Source organism: Malania oleifera, chromosome 7 (assembly GCF_029873635.1).
Source record: "Malania oleifera isolate guangnan ecotype guangnan chromosome 7, ASM2987363v1, whole genome shotgun sequence".
NCBI lineage: Eukaryota > Viridiplantae > Streptophyta > Magnoliopsida > Santalales > Ximeniaceae > Malania > Malania oleifera.
Window position 1 is genome coordinate 48,651,222 of NC_080423.1, and position 15,879 is coordinate 48,667,100.

Genomic DNA, 15,879 nt, shown 5'->3' on the forward strand with positions numbered 1-15,879 from the left:
TGTTTTGTAACTTGACGATTTGGGGATAGAATTGTTGCCTAACGAGAGGGGTGTTCTTACTAGAGAGGGATATCTACTTATCAATGGAGAGAGGGAACTCCACCTATTGAATGGAGAGAGTAAGGAAAATCCTTAGAGCAGGTTGCTTAAGGCAAGAATATAGGCTGGACACCGAGCCTTGTAAAAAATTTGGGTGTTCTTCTTTCCCTTACCCTATTTACTTTTCTGCAATTATGTATTGATTATTAATTGCTATGCATGAGTTAAAAAAGATTTGGGAATTGTTGAATGCTGAGATTGATTTGAGGATATTGAGATTGATTTAAGATTACTTGTGGATATTGTGAATGATTTAATTTTCATTGCAAATCAAACACAACTAAAATTGAAAGTTCTGAATTAATTCAATAGGCTGAGATTATTTCATATTGATTGCTTGATTTTTTGAATACTATAAGAGTATTTGCTTGGTTAAATTTGTTGGGATTGTTTGATATTGAAATAATCATTGATTAAACACAAGCTCAATATTTGTACATCTTATTTAAATCTGCTTAAGATAAAATAAGCCTTGAATTTCAATTATACATATTTAGGATTGTTCATTGGTATAGTCGTTTGTTGATTAGTTATTTGTAGTGATTAAGATTATTTAAAGAGTACGTGACACATTAGTATTAAAATAAATCAAGCTTCTGCACATTGAATTTAAAATACCCAATTCACCCCCCTCTTGGGATTACACCATCACTTTCAGTTAATTCAAAACATTTTGGAGTCATGCATCCATGAACCGACTTTTAAGTGTTCCCTAATCATTTTTCAACAAATGTCAAGGTGGGTTTGCAATTTTACCTAATAAAAAACAGGAATTAAAAATTCAAAAACTTGTAGTTAATCAAAAATTTTTTCCAAAGCAAATGATTTTACAAAATTCCTAACATGACTTAAATTCCCATGACGTGGTCTTGAAATAACCAACACTTATGAACATGACTAAGTAAGTAAATCACTTGTAACCTTATCAACTTAGGAATAGTCAAAAAAGACTTAAATTCCCATGATTGAGGACCTCGTTTTTGAAATTGGTGACATGATTCATAATTAAAATGACTTGGTAAAAATTAACGTGTCTACTGTCGGCTCTTTATAAATAAAAAAAGATTTTCATTAAGAGAAAGAAAATATTTGTAAAGCAATATCTTCGTAGAGAGTAAAATTAATCGAACGTCCTAATTTTGCAAAATTCATAAATGACTAGTTGTAACCAAAATATTAGGAGTTGAAGCTCAAATGTTGACTCGTTCTCATATTAATGGATTTAACAATAAAAACTGTTGGCCTAATAAGACTTAATCTCGTTTTGATGATAACAAATCATGGGTACTTAACATGGTTGTTTAAGTAAATTTCAGGGCTACAAAAGCATTCATGAAAGTAAATTTCAGGGCTACAAAAGCATTCATGAGATCAAGTTCAAATGCTTGAAAAGGATGAATGAAATCATACTTAAAGCCATGAGTAATGATGAAGTTAAAGCATATTGAAGAAAAAGTTCAAGTTGGACAAAGAATGGAAGCTAAAGCATGAAGACTTAGTGCTTAGATAATATTATCTTATAAAACTCTCATGTAAGTACTTCACAAATTCAATATTGATGTCTGAAACTCTTAGGAAATATCATTGACTTAGAGACCTGGTTTTAAAATCATGGAAAATATTTTCATAAAGTTGCACATACATTTTTCCAAGATCAAAGCTAAGTTTTGAAATCAAAATTTTGAAAAACAAATAGTAGCAAACGGGACAGGTGACTGATGATCTATCATCAGACAACGGGCATGTTGCTCAGATTGTTTATAAGCAAATAGAACCAGAGCAGGCAATTGACCCCATAAAGTCCAGTCGACTATCTTAGCACTGACTTTTAAAATATACTGAACTTAAAAAGTTTAGGCGACTGACCCTCGTGCCATAGTCGACTGATGTTTATGTTATAACTTTTAAATAGGGCTAATAAAGTTTTTAAAATTGATTTCATGGCTTCCAAACTAAGAGAAAACTTGGGGAAAATGGTAAGATATTTTAGTGTTCTATATATACATGATATTTTCACAAATTATATAAAACATCAAGCACATACGAATTCAAAATTTCAAAGTTATATTGATGAAAGTATTCTAAGAACGTTGTTGTGTTGTTGCTGAAATTACTCAAGCAAATTTGATTTGATCTACTGATTTTCTCAATTCTAAATTAGAATCCTGATGATCTTTTGAGAGTATTTCAATTGTACGAACAAAGTTTGTTCCTTGGTTTTTTTTCGACGATTCAGTATTGTTGAATTGTTGCCTAGAGAGAGGGTTGTTCTTGTTAGAGAGAGATCTCCACCTTGAACGGAGAGAGACGTACTTCACTTGGTAACGAAGTGGATAGGGAATCCTCATAGCATGTTGATTGAGGCAAAGATGTAGCCTGCTGGTCGAACCTTGTAAAAAATTTGGTTAGCTCTTATTCCCTTAATCTTTTTACATTCTTGCAAGTATATAAACTGTGTGTATGCTTATTTAATTGTTGAGAACTTGCTGGATATTGGGAATTTGATGGAATACTTATTTTAATTATCTTTTAATCAAGGAACTATATTGAATCAATATTTGTTGGATTGAGAATTGAGAGTAGATTTAAAAATTGAATTTCTAAATACCACAGCTGAGGTAATTCTTGCATTGCAGGAAAATTTTAGGGTACTTAAAATCAATCTTCTGGAATTATAAATTGATATTTTCATTGATAAATAATGAAAAGAAAATCTGACCTTGAATACCATTTATCTATTGAAGTGTTGAGATTTAAATTTGAATAGTGAAATCATATTTACATTCACACATAAGATTGTTGGTTGGTTTAGTAATGTGACTGATAAGAATTTTTGTGGTTGTGTGATCACACCAAATTAATTTAAATAGGGGTAATACTTAGTTAAAGTTTCCACAAAGAAAATTTTAAAATCCAATTCACCCCCTTTGGGAGTACACCTTTAATTTAAAAAAAAATATTTATAGTTTTGAATACACATGAAAAAAATTGTTTGGTTTATTAGTATTTAAATACAAAATCATGGATCTCTAGTATCTTTTTATAAAGATTTTAAAGAAGTGCATTGACTTATTATGAGAATATATGTTGCTTCCAGATATCTTGGAATATAATATGAGGAACACATTTGTAAAGGGATATCTTTGGAGAGAGTAGAATTCATTGAAGGACCTAATTTTGAAAAATTCAAAAATGACTAGTTGTAGCCCAAAATATGAGGAGTTGAAGCTTAAACGTTGGATATACAATGCAGAAATTTCTAAGTTGAAATGTAAAAAATAAAAATAAAAATTCAGAATGCTTATTTTGATCGAGCTAGCTTTGTTGGTAATGATCTCTTATATTGCCTCAAATTCATTCCCATTGTATTGTTGTTACAATAAGGTTATTTAATTAGAGATTAGTTCTTTCATTTAGTTTTCCTTGAGTTGTTTAAAGGGGAGGTTCCATGACACGAAGAGAATGACATAATAACTTATATTGAGCGTCCCAATATATACATGTTATTATTCTTCTTAATAGTTAGAGAGCACACAAAACAAGCTCTTTTGAAAAATAATACCTTTCGTTCATCTTGATATTTTACCTTGATTGTTAATTATTATTCATTAAGAGCTTGTAGGTTGGCTTACTCTTGATGTTTCAATATTTAATGCACATAAAGTTTTGTATTCTCAAATTCACTCCTTCTTGGGTGCAACCAGGCCAAATAATATAAAATAATGCAAGATGTCAAACAACTTGTAAATAGCCAAAGCTCATCGATAAAAAAATATGTATTTTATAAAAAATATGGATTGTTGTAATAAATTATTACCATATTTAAACATGATGTCAATAAAAATCGTCAAAAATGAAGAAATTAAATGATGTGTTTGGGAGCATGGAATTGGAGCTTGGATTTGGATTTGTGTGGATTTAGGAAAAACAACAATAACAACAAAAACAACAACAATAATAAAATCAAACCTTAAGTCCCACTAGGTGGGGTCGACTATATGAATCCTTTTAGGCCAATTTGTACGATCATGGAAAATTTATTTTGACGAATTTAGGGCTATTAAATCCTTATTCACGGCCTCATTTGAAGTTATTTTAAGTCTACCCATACCCCTTCTATTGCCCCCCATAATAATTAACTCACTCTTCCTCATAGACACACTATGTGACTTATGTTGCAAGTGCTCAAACCATCCACATCGTCCCTCTATCTTCTTTTATAAGAGTTACACTTAACTTGTCGTGAAGATGCTTATTTAGTAATTTATTTTCTAGTATTACACCACTAATCCATTTAAGCATTCACATCTGGACAATTTTCACATTTTTAGGCAAAACATTGTGTGTGTGTGTGTGTGTCTATATATATATATATATATATATATATAGTTATATTACATTTATTCCAAATCCAAACAAATTGAAATTCAAGACTTGAAATCTATGCTCTCAAACACTACATAATAGTGTGGAATAATTACATTACAGTGGAAAAATTTATAGATCAAATAAAGAAATGAGAGTTTAGGATATGGAATAATCCATCTGTTTGGGATGCGGAATCCTCAAAAGCACATATCCAAGGCACAGCAACAACATAATGCAGCACAACTGCAATACATAAGAAAAGACGTGTTAATATTTGGTTGGGTGATTGATACACAGGGTATAGGAGTTTCATAGCTAAAGTGCATTTTCATAAAGGTGCCACTTTATATGGGCAAGAAAATATGTTGGATTATACATTTGGTTTCTGTCCAATATAAACATGCAATTTCCCTACGACTAAAAAAGGATCACACATGTGTGCACACACTAGCAATGAGCATTCTAAAAGACCATATACTCTTTCGTTTCTTTGCTTTCATTTTTCCTTGACATCCTAGCTTTAGGTCCTACTCCCGTTTTGCTTCCTGCAATCACATTTTTTTTTTTTCCCTCTTTATATTTAGTTTTCAACATTTCTTAACATAGTCAAATGCCACCTTCTTCTATTTCATAGTTTTAAATCTCTTTAGACCACTCTTATAACAAACAAGACATTATCCTCTAGATAAATCTCAAACGATCAAAGCACATTAGCTATTATCGTTGTACTTATATGGCATTGTTTTTTTTTTATTTTTTGTTTTTTATTTAAATTTTAATCTCTCGGCTTGCCCCTACATTCCCCAAATGCTCTTCATCCATCACTACTAGCTGACCTATCATAATCTTTTAATAACACCATACTCTGTTGTCCCGTACTATTAACCCTTATTATTTTGTACATCATATTGTTCAAGTTGCTATTCTTGAAGTGTTTTATATTCACTCTATTTTTGTAAATGTTACCCTTATTAATGGATAACTCCTTGTGAAGCTCAACATTGATAAGGATGAAGACACTAAGGTCATTGAGATGGAAGCTATGGTAGAGGGCTTGGTGGAATTAGTCTTGTGCATCTATGACTCTTGGGATGCACAATCGGAAAGCAGGTAGAAAAACTGAGTTGTAGAAAAGTGAGGGTCATGAAGAGTGAGGTAGAGGCCAATGCGGATGATATGGAAGTTAAGAGGATAAGGGAAGGGGTCAAAGGAGGACTGATGAATGATGGCGATCGACGAAGGTAATGGTGGAAGTGAGGAGGGGAAGGGTGATATGTGAAAAAGCTATAGGGCATTAGCGGAGGGGTCAAGAGCATTGATAGTAAGAGTGTAGAAAGCAACATTGACGTCGTTGAAGTTGATAGTGAGCGACATTACAAGAGGTTGGTTTGTTGAAAGTTTTAATTAAGGAGAACAAAACATACACTATTGAACAAAAAGGTGTTGTATCTAGCTAACAGCCAAAATGGAAAACTTGATCACTATTGCTACTTATCTCACGACCTACCATTATTTGCAAAACTCTCCACTATAAGCAAGAATATCTCTTAAGCATTAGGAATATGTAGCATCGATTCTTCATGTGTTCGCATTCAACTGCCATATCAACGAAAAAATTTATGAAGCGAGTTGATGTGAAGTTCGAGAAAGAGGACAATGCGCTTGACTCACTATTTTGACGCTTTTTCAAAATTTTTTCTACTAGACTACACATTCATTTTGACAATTTTCTTTTCTTTTTTTTTTTTTCAACTTAGGGTGGCACGACTTTTGTTTCTTTGCTTTCATTTTTCCTTGACATCCTAGCTTTAGGTCCTACTCCCCTTTTGCTTCCTGCTATCACATTTTTTTTTTTCCTCTTTATATTTAGTTTTCAACATTTCCTAACATAGTCAAATGCCACCTTCTTCTATTTCATAGTTTTAAATCTCTTTAGACCACTCCTATAACAAACAAGACATTAGATAAATCTCAAACCATCAAAGCACATTAGCTATTATCGTTGTCCTTATATGGCATTGTTTTTTTTATTTTTATTTAAATTTTAATCTCTCAACTTGCCCCTATATTCCCCAAATGCTCTTCATCCATCACTGCTAGCTGTATCATAATCTTTTAATAACACCATACTCTATTGTCCTGTACTATTAACCCTAATCATTTTGTACATCATATTGTTCAAGTTGCTATTCTTGAAGTGTCTTATATTCACTCTATTTGTGTAAATGTTACCCTTATTCATGGATAACTCCTTGTGAAGCTCAACATTGATAAGGATGAAGGCACTAAGGTCATTAAGATGGAAGCTATGGTAGAGGGCTTGGTGGAATTAGTCTTGTGCATCTATGACTCTTGGGATGCACAATCGGAAAGTAGGTAGAAAAATGGAGTCATAGAAGAGTGAGAGTCATGAGGAGTGAGGTAAAGGCCAGTGAGGATGATATGGAAGTTAAGAGGATAAGGGAAGGGGTCAAAGGAGGACTGATGAACGATGGCAATCGTCGAAGGTAATGGTGGAAGTGAGGAGGGGAAGGGTGATATGTGAAAAAGCTATAGGGCATTAGCGGAGGGGTCAAGAGCATTGGTAGTAAGGGTGTAGAAAGCAACATTGACGTCATTGAAGCTGATAGTGAAGGACATTACAAGGGGTTGGTTTGTTAAAAGTTTTAATTAAGGAGAACAAAACAAACACTATTGAACAAAAAGGTGTTGTATCTAGCTAGCAACCAAAAAGAAATACTTGATCACTATTGCTACTTATCTCACGACCTACAATTATTTGCAAAACTATCCACTGTAAGCAACGATGTCTATTAAGCATTAGGACTATGTAGCATTGATTCTTCATGTGTTCGCATTCAACTGCCTTATTAATCAAAAAATTTACGTCCATTTAAAGAACTAAAAATAGTAAAGGAGTATGCCAAAAATGCTACCCTTAATTTACTAATTTAACCATTGCCTAGAATTTATTCCAACTTATTGTTCATAAAAAATAATAATAATAATAAGGAAAAAAAAATTAAAGCTTATAGAAAAAGATAACAAATGAAACTCTTAACAATACATTGTGTGGTAGCAACCTAAATATATGGCAATATGCATAAAATTAATTAAATTAAAGAAAAATAATATGAAAGCATTTGGGAGCATAGATTTCGAATTTTATATTTAAATTTATGCGGTATTCAACAAAACTTTATATATATTTACATTATGTTTTGTCAAAATTTATAAAAAATAAAAATAAATCTGTTGAATAAAAATTTAACTTTGGATTTTTAATTTTTCTATCATAAAATGAAAATTTTCCTTTACGCATAAGCTTTATCCAATCAATCCAGGTGAATCAAATGTGAATTTCTACTGTGTGCATGAGAGCGATAGTCTAGAATTGAATGCCTACCATCCCTTGCAGAAGCCATCCCCTCTCTGCTTTGTTTGAGGAGGGGAATTGGAAGATTTCTGGGGGCCATCGGGGCCATCATTCATTGGGTAACCAGCTGGCGGCGGAGGAAGGGAAGGCCCTGCAGGATACCCTTGAGCTGCCGCCGGCGGAGGATACAGTTCACCTGTTGGAGGATATGTAGACGATAGTGGAGGATGCACCCCTGCAAAACATCAACCACCCATTGATAAATGAAATATATAAAATCTTAATTAGAGCAACAAATTGAGGTATATATCTACGTACCAGGAGCTGCTGGATAGTTGGAATGACTCATGATGAACAATCTCAAGTTAAGAATATTTGAAAACAAAGAAGACAACTTCCTCGATCAAATTAACTATATGGCCGAATGAGTTATATATAGGAATAAAAATGGGCGGCCGGGAGTCGTGTCGGAGTTGGGGTGCTGGTTGAATACATACTTGCACATTAGTATTTCAACAATGGCGGCTGCCAACGCGTTAAAATAAACCGAGTAGTTTTGCCATTCTCATAAATACGACGTCCTGCACGCGACAGATCGATCTCATTGTATTTTGCCAGGAAAGAATGGGGAATTTCCAAACGATGTGCTTTCTAGAAGAAGCCTGACGCGCTGTGGCCCAAGATGTGGATAGTATTTGGAACATGCATTTTTTGGGTCTTCAATATAAATTTATGTAAATTTATAAACAGTTAAATATAATTTTATATAATATTTTATTTAAATTTATAAAAATTTGAATTTGGTCACCAAATTTATTTTATTCTTAAATATGTTAGCTTCATCCTTAAAATACTTTGGAATTTTTTTTTTTTTTTTTTTGGTCTACAAATTATTAGTGAAGGTGGGTTTCTAATGATATTTTTTTCAGGCAAATGTAAACTTTATGAATGAAATAATTATTCATCCAAAGGTTGACCTTTATGCACATTTATTTTTGTCTCCTGTCCCAAAAGATGAATATTTAAGAATGAAATTAACTTTTCGTTTTCAAAGGGTAACATTTAGAAACATCTACTTTCATCCCGAAACATGTAGATCCCGTCATTCCGAAATATTATTTTTCATCTCTAATAGTCAAAAAATATATTCATTCAAAACATATTCATTCATCTAGAATGAAATGAAATTTCATTCTAAAAATTGACAATGGTTTGTCCTCAAATAGTTTGTAGGGACTTTCAAGTTTGGTCCCTTGAGATAGTTAACATGTTTAACTATTCAATCCAAATGTAGTATATTTCGTCCTTAAGGTGCAACTATTCATCCCCAAAGATGTGTGATTTTGGATGGAAAGTATATCAAGTCCTAAAAATTTATTATTTTAGGAAAAAAATATTTCACCCCTAAATGTGCATTTGCTGTTCCTAAATTAGTTTGGTTCGTCCTTAAAACTAACTTTTTAAGAAAAATAAAAAAGTAAATTTTGGTCTCCTAATATTAATAGTTGGATAAATGTTTCATCACAATAATTGTATGTTTTCATTCAAATAATTAATAAATTAATTTCATTCAATAAAATACAGGATATGTGCTTTGACAACTTAAAAAAAACACTCATATTTGATGTACCCCAAAAATATCAACCACCAAGAGTCAAAGGGAGATTAAAGCCCAGCATTGATGGGGGAAGTTACCACCCAAGTCAATTGCTCGGAATAGAGTAATTGGCGCCAATCCAATAATGACCAAAGTGATCCACGCCGACACTGTAATGACCGGAGTGATCCACGCCAGGTGCCATAATGGCAAATCTACCAAGGGTCAAACATCGCCAATATAAAAGGGAGTATTGCAAAGAGGCGAAGGTATCTCATTCTAATCCATTCTTACTATTGCTTACAACCTCTTTAACAAATCCCTTACTTAGGCATCAGAGTGATCCTCCAGAGTACACCCGGGTCCTTCAAGCCGTTCTCATTTCCTTCTTTTTCAGGCGATCGAGATCGGAAGGTTCCTCAAACATCACTCAACATTTCCATTCAGCAACAATTGGCGTCGTCTGTGGGAACGCTTCTGAGAGGCTTTCCTCGTATTTCCGATCCTCGATCCATGAATCATGACAACAACCAATATTTCAAGGTCAAAGCCTGTTGCGGGTAATCAATCACCCCAATCCATTCACTCCACCCCCGGAGACCATTCGAGAGTGATAAGGGAGGAATTCATTGCCTTCCAAAAGAGAATGGAGGACATGGCAGCTTTGTAGAAGAACATAGAGGACATGTTCAATATGATCCTACAACAAAAGGGTCGTGAAGAACTTGTTCCCCACCATCAATTAGTTGATCCTAAATCACAAGAAAAAGTAACGAACCCGAAGGCAATGGAAATTTCAACCTCACAAAGAAGGTGGAAGATGCGAACAGCGTGGAGATAAATGAACAACGATCAAACGAGCTAGAGAAGAGGATCAAGAAGATTGATCAGATAGAAAAGATGATGAAAGAGGCTCAAACCAACCCATCTTATTGAGATACCTCATTGAAGTCTTTAGATCCACACTTCACCAAAGAAGTGATGGAGATCCCGCTGCCAAGTGAGTTTAAGATGCCAACCTTCGAAAGGTATGAAGGCTCAACCGACCCAGTTGATCACTTGAATACCTTCAATGTGTTGATGCAATTTAAAGGCGCACTTGATGCTATCATGTGTTGTGCATTTGCCTCCTCCTTTAAAGGTAATGCCAAGGCGTGGTACCGGACCCTGAAGCCTAGATCCATCAACTCCTTCTCTGAGATGGAACAGCAATTTACCAGGCACTTCATCAGCAGTCGCAGGATAGCTAAAATCTCGGTCCAACTGATGAGCCTGGTCTAGGGAGAAAGGGAGACACTGAAAAATTTTATACATCACTTTGTCACTACAACCCTAGAGATTCACAACTTGGATCACGGAGTGGTGCTGGCGGCCCTAACCATGACCCTTCAACCTGGAGACTTCCTATACTCACTAGGAAAAAGGCCTCCAGCCGACATAGGATAGCTGATGGCAAGGGCACAAAAATATATCAACTTGGAAGAGGTGATGAACACAAGGAGAGATTGGACCGAGTTGAAAAGAAAGAGTTCGAGAGACATTGGCGAAACTTCCAGAATAGGGAAAAGATAGGAGAGAAGCAAGCTACAGAGTAGCTCCAAGGGGTCAGGACATACAAGTAAGTTTCAATCCTATACTCCCCTAAACGCACCTCGAACCAACGTGCTAATGCATATAATAGAGAAGGGGTATGCCATGGGGTATGTCTCGTGGCTTGAGCCTATGCGTACACGCTCGCATAAGAGAAATATGTCTAAATTTTGTCAATTCTAGAGGGATCATGGGCATGATATGGAGGAGTGCATTCACCTCAAAAATGAAATCTAGGCCCTAATAAAAAGGGCATCTGTCAGGATTTATGAAAATAGGAGACCGCTAAATGGAAGTTCGCGAATAGAGAAGACCTGAGGTAGAACAAAAGGGAGAACAGATTGTTGGGGATATTGTTATGATCGTCGGTGGACCTGCTAGCGGAGGAGACAACAGAAGTTCCTTGAAAAGATATGCCAAACAGGTGCTCCTAACGCAAAGAAAGGAACCGAACTACAAGAAAGAAAGACAAGAGGATGTTATCACCTTCAATAAAGAAGACAAGGAGGGTGTGCAACAGCCTCATAATGATGCTCTGGTGGTGTCGCTACTGGTGACCAACTACAAAATAAGAAGAGTGTTAATAGAGAATGGGTGCTGAGTCAACATAATATTTTGGTTGGTACTACAGGAGTTGAAAATTGGGAGAGAACGCTTAAAATCCATTTTCACCCCATTGGTTGGGTTTAGAGGAGACGTAGTTTAACCAATGGGTATGATAACACTCCCCGTGACAATGAGGACATCTCCACAACAAATAGCCTTAATAACGGACTTCCTGGTGATCGATCGGCCATTAGTTTACAACATCACATTGGGCCGCCCAACACTCAATGCAGTCAAGGCCATAACCTCCACCTACCACTTGAAAGTGAAATTCTCCACCCCCCACCCCCACGGGGTAGGAATGGTCAAAGGAGATCATATGGTAGCTCGAAATTGCTATGTAATGGTGTTGAAAGGTAAGAATGCGCGGAAGACCTTGACCGTTGAGGATTTGGAGGTAAGGGGAGAATATCTGCAAATCAGCATGTTGGATGAAGATCTCATGAGTGTCTCACTAAATGGCGATCAGGAGAAGTGCGTCTTAATTGGAAGTCGCTTACCAAAGGTTTTTAAAGCAGAGATAAGGTGACTACTTAGCGAATATACAGACATCTTTGCCTGATCGGCTGATGATATGCTACGAATTGACCCTGTAATCATGGAGCATAGTTTACAGGAGGACCCAAACCATATGCTTGTGAAATAAAAGAGGATGACCTTTTCTTTGGAGCGAGTCAAAGTAATAGACGAAGACGTAACAAAGCTAATGAAAGCTAATTTTGTTAGGGAAGTTAGTTATCCAAAGTGGCTCAGCCTGTGGTCTTGGTAAAGAAGCCAAACGGAAAGTGGCAGACCTGCATTGACTTTACAGATTTGAACAAGGCGTGTCCAAAGGATAGCTTACCCCTCCCATGAATCGACCAGCTAGTAGACTCCACATCCGGACAGGAGCTCCTAAGTTTAATGGATGTATACTCAGGATATAACCAAATCCATATACACCCTGGAGATGAGGAGAAAGTGTTGTTCATCACCAAAAGGAGGCTCTACTACTATAGGGCTATGCCCTTCGGATTAAAGAATGTGGGAGCAGCATACCAAAGGCTGGTGAATAGGATATTCAAAGATAAATAAGGAAAAACAATGAAGGCGTCCGTTGATGACATGCTTGTGAAAAGCTTAAAGACGGAGGAGCATTGCAAGGATTTAAAAAAGGCATTCGAGCTGCTGCGCAGGTACCGAATGAGGTTAAATCCTGCTAAATGCGTGTTTGGTGTCTCTGCAGGCAAATTTCTAGGGTTCATGGTAACACACAGGGGGATACCTCACAAAATGCGAGTGCTGTTGGAAATGAAACCCGCCCCCTCCCCCACCCCCCCCCCCCCAGTGGAAAAGGAGGTCCAGATCTTGACCGGAAGGATTATTCCGCTTTGTAGATTTGTCTCTTGTTCAGGAGATAAGAGCTTACCATTCTACAGGGACTGGGCTAACTTGGGAGAGAGAGGGAGGGATTGACGGACTTTTGGCAGTGGACCTATGGTCGTGTGGGCTACTGGGCTGTCTATGTTGCGTGGGTCGTGTGCGCACTACCGCACTGGGCTCTCCATACTTAGGCAATGGGCTGTGGGTAGTTGAACTATTATAGGTTAATTAGTAATGGACTTTTAAGCAGTTTGACAAATATCCGCCGAATAGACCCGACCCGACCCGCTAAGAAGGCAGATATGAAAATGGAAAACCATACACTACAAAAAAACATATTTTTAGTGACGAAATTATTAGTGACTAAACCGTGACTAATACAGCACTATTAGTGACGGTTTTAAAACCATCACTAATACAAAATTGTTAGTGATGGTTATAAACCATCACTAATACTTTTCGTCACTAAAAATTGCGCGGCAAACAATTTTCGCGAGAAATTTTTTCCGGGAAAATATTAGCGACGACTTTATGGTATTAGTAACGGATCAAATTCATCACTAAAATTCACTTATTAGTGATGATTAACAAACTATCACTACTAATAGTTATGAATATATTAAAAAAAATTATTTAATGGTATTAGTGACGGATATCCCAATCCGTCACTAATAATGACGTATTAGTGACAGTTTTGAAACCGTCACTGCTAGTCTTTTTATTTAAAAAAAATATAAAAAAATTAAGTAAAAGGTATTAGTGATAGATTAGGAGATTTGTCACTAATAATGGCATATTTTTGACGGTTTTGAAACCGTCACTACTAGTTTTTTATTTAAATATAAAATAAATTTGGTTAATGGTATTATTGACAGTTTGTGAGAATCGTCACTACAAATAAAATTTAAGTTCAGACTATTAATGACGAATTTGTAGATCCATCACTATTGACAGTTATTAGTGACGGTTAGGAAAAACCGTCACTAGTCCCCAAAAACCCTATTATTGCTGTCCGCGGGATATTTTCCCTCCTCTCCTGGCTTCTTCCCCTTCCCCTCCGCCTGCTCCCGTTACCAGTCCATCTCCTGCTGCTCTCTGCTGCCAACCACCGCGCCAGTTCCTCCTCCTCCCTTCTGCTCTGGCGATCATCTCTCCCAGTCCGCTCCAGCTCCAGCTCCTCCTTTGCCCCTCATCCTGCTCCGGCGATCGATCTTCTCTCCCAGTCTCCCCCTGCTCTTGGCCGGAAGCCCAAGTTCTTCTTTCCCTATATCTTTTTAGTTTCAAGCATATATGAGTGTTGAATATTTGTATGTTTATGGAATTCAAATATTAGTGCTGAATATGAGTGTTTCAAGAATATTTTTTTCTTGCTCCTTTTCCTTAATAACGAGTCATGAAAAAATAAATATATTAATTTATTTATCTTTTTCTAATGTTTTTCAAATTTGAAATAGTCTCTGAAAAAAGAAAGAAATGAGAACTATAAAAATAATCCACTCTTCCATAATTATTTATAAAACAAAAAACAAAAAGAGAGAGAAATTAGATAAATATCAACGAACATAATTTTTATTTTCGGCAAGATTGATATTTAATTTTATTAGGTTTTTTATACTAAAATAAATTCTCATTTTTATTAGCATTTGATATGAATAGAAAATAAGGAAGAAAATGGAGGGGAGCGCTGGTCCATTTTCTAGCTAACTCTGGCAAGGCTAGTTCAATGGTAGCCCTTTGATGATCCTAATGTCACTGTTATATATGTTCTAAGGCCTTCGGTATCTCTAAAGGTCTCCAGGAGAGTGATGCCATTGGCATTTGTTCGAATACGGGCATATTTGCATTCTTAGGAGTGAAAGGATTTTTACAAAATGAGTATCGTTTCCCTGCCCTGTCTCATTAGTGAAGTTCCATTGGAATTCCATTGCTATGGAAATTCTACTATTGATCAAATTGTCCTTACTATTTTGGTGGATTTGATATAGTATTATCACATTTTATTATTTAAACAATAGCTTATTAACAAAGTGGAATAAATGTTATTATCGTGTAAGCAATTTAATGTGATGGCTATTGTTTGGATATTATATTGCTTTCAATTATTTCCATTATTAATTAAGAGTTTAATTTTTTAAAATTATGGTGGTTGAAAATTTTGGATGCAGATTTAATAAGTATGTTTTTGTCTTGAAAATATAATTATTCGTATGTTTTGTGCATAAGAATATGTGTGTGTCTGTGTTTTTTTTTTTTTTAAATAAAATTCAGAGGATGAGTTTTATGTAACCTCAACAAAAATATGATACAATTATTGACATAAGACTTTATAATAGCTGCACAAATGAGTTTATATTAGTTGCACCTCATAGGAAGAACACTTAGCCTCTATAACATCTAACCTATACTTGTATGGAAAACTTTATTAATTACATATAGTCCGGTGCTAGATGAGTTAATGGTAAGACGAAAAAAAAATACTATATTATCACATTTAAATGTCATAAATAGACAATATGGATTGAATGAACATTAAGGTCACGATGGATTCACTTGGAGTTACCAATTGCACAGAGACATGAACCACCTTGATATAGTAAACTAGGTTTTAAATTCAGAAATCGACACTTGCATCCATTAAAATGACATACCCTTTCAGATGACATGACACCCCAAGAAAAATATGAAAAATTAATAAGCAATGACCTAGTAATTAGTTAATCTCTGCCCGTCGCCGCCGCCCTCTAGTGCTCGACCATTTCCATGGTTAATAAGAATTGGTTCATTGCAGCTTGGTTAAAGGTGAGATTTGGGTTTACAACTAGGTCATTGATTTGCATTTTTGAAGTTGTTGCAAATTTTCTCAAAGTCTTAAGAAAGATGC

At 35.4% G+C, this 15,879-nt stretch overlaps 1 protein-coding gene across 1 annotated transcript; it reads right to left on the reverse strand.

Annotated features, from left to right (window-relative positions):
• Positions 1-4,423: 4,423 nt before the first annotated feature.
• LOC131159190 (protein CYSTEINE-RICH TRANSMEMBRANE MODULE 4-like) lies at positions 4,424-8,469 on the reverse strand. The gene is made up of 3 exons (XM_058113905.1): positions 8,162-8,469; positions 7,874-8,078; positions 4,424-4,710 (listed from the first exon to the last, which is right to left on the reverse strand). Exons 1-3 carry the CDS (start codon positions 8,190-8,192, stop codon positions 4,665-4,667), a joined length of 282 nt encoding a protein of 93 aa, XP_057969888.1. The 5' UTR covers positions 8,193-8,469; the 3' UTR covers positions 4,424-4,664.
• Positions 8,470-15,879: the final 7,410 nt, after the last annotated feature.

Coding starts and splice junctions, on each gene's coding strand:
- LOC131159190 (XM_058113905.1), bottom strand. CDS start 8,192: ATGAGTCATTCCAACTATCCAGCAGCTCCTG. Junction 8,079..8,161: donor CAACTATCCAGCAGCTCCTG/GTACGTAGATAT, acceptor GATGTTTTGCAG/GGGTGCATCCTCCACTATCG. Junction 4,711..7,873: donor GATGGCTTCTGCAAGGGATG/GTAGGCATTCAA, acceptor TATGTATTGCAG/TTGTGCTGCATTATGTTGTT.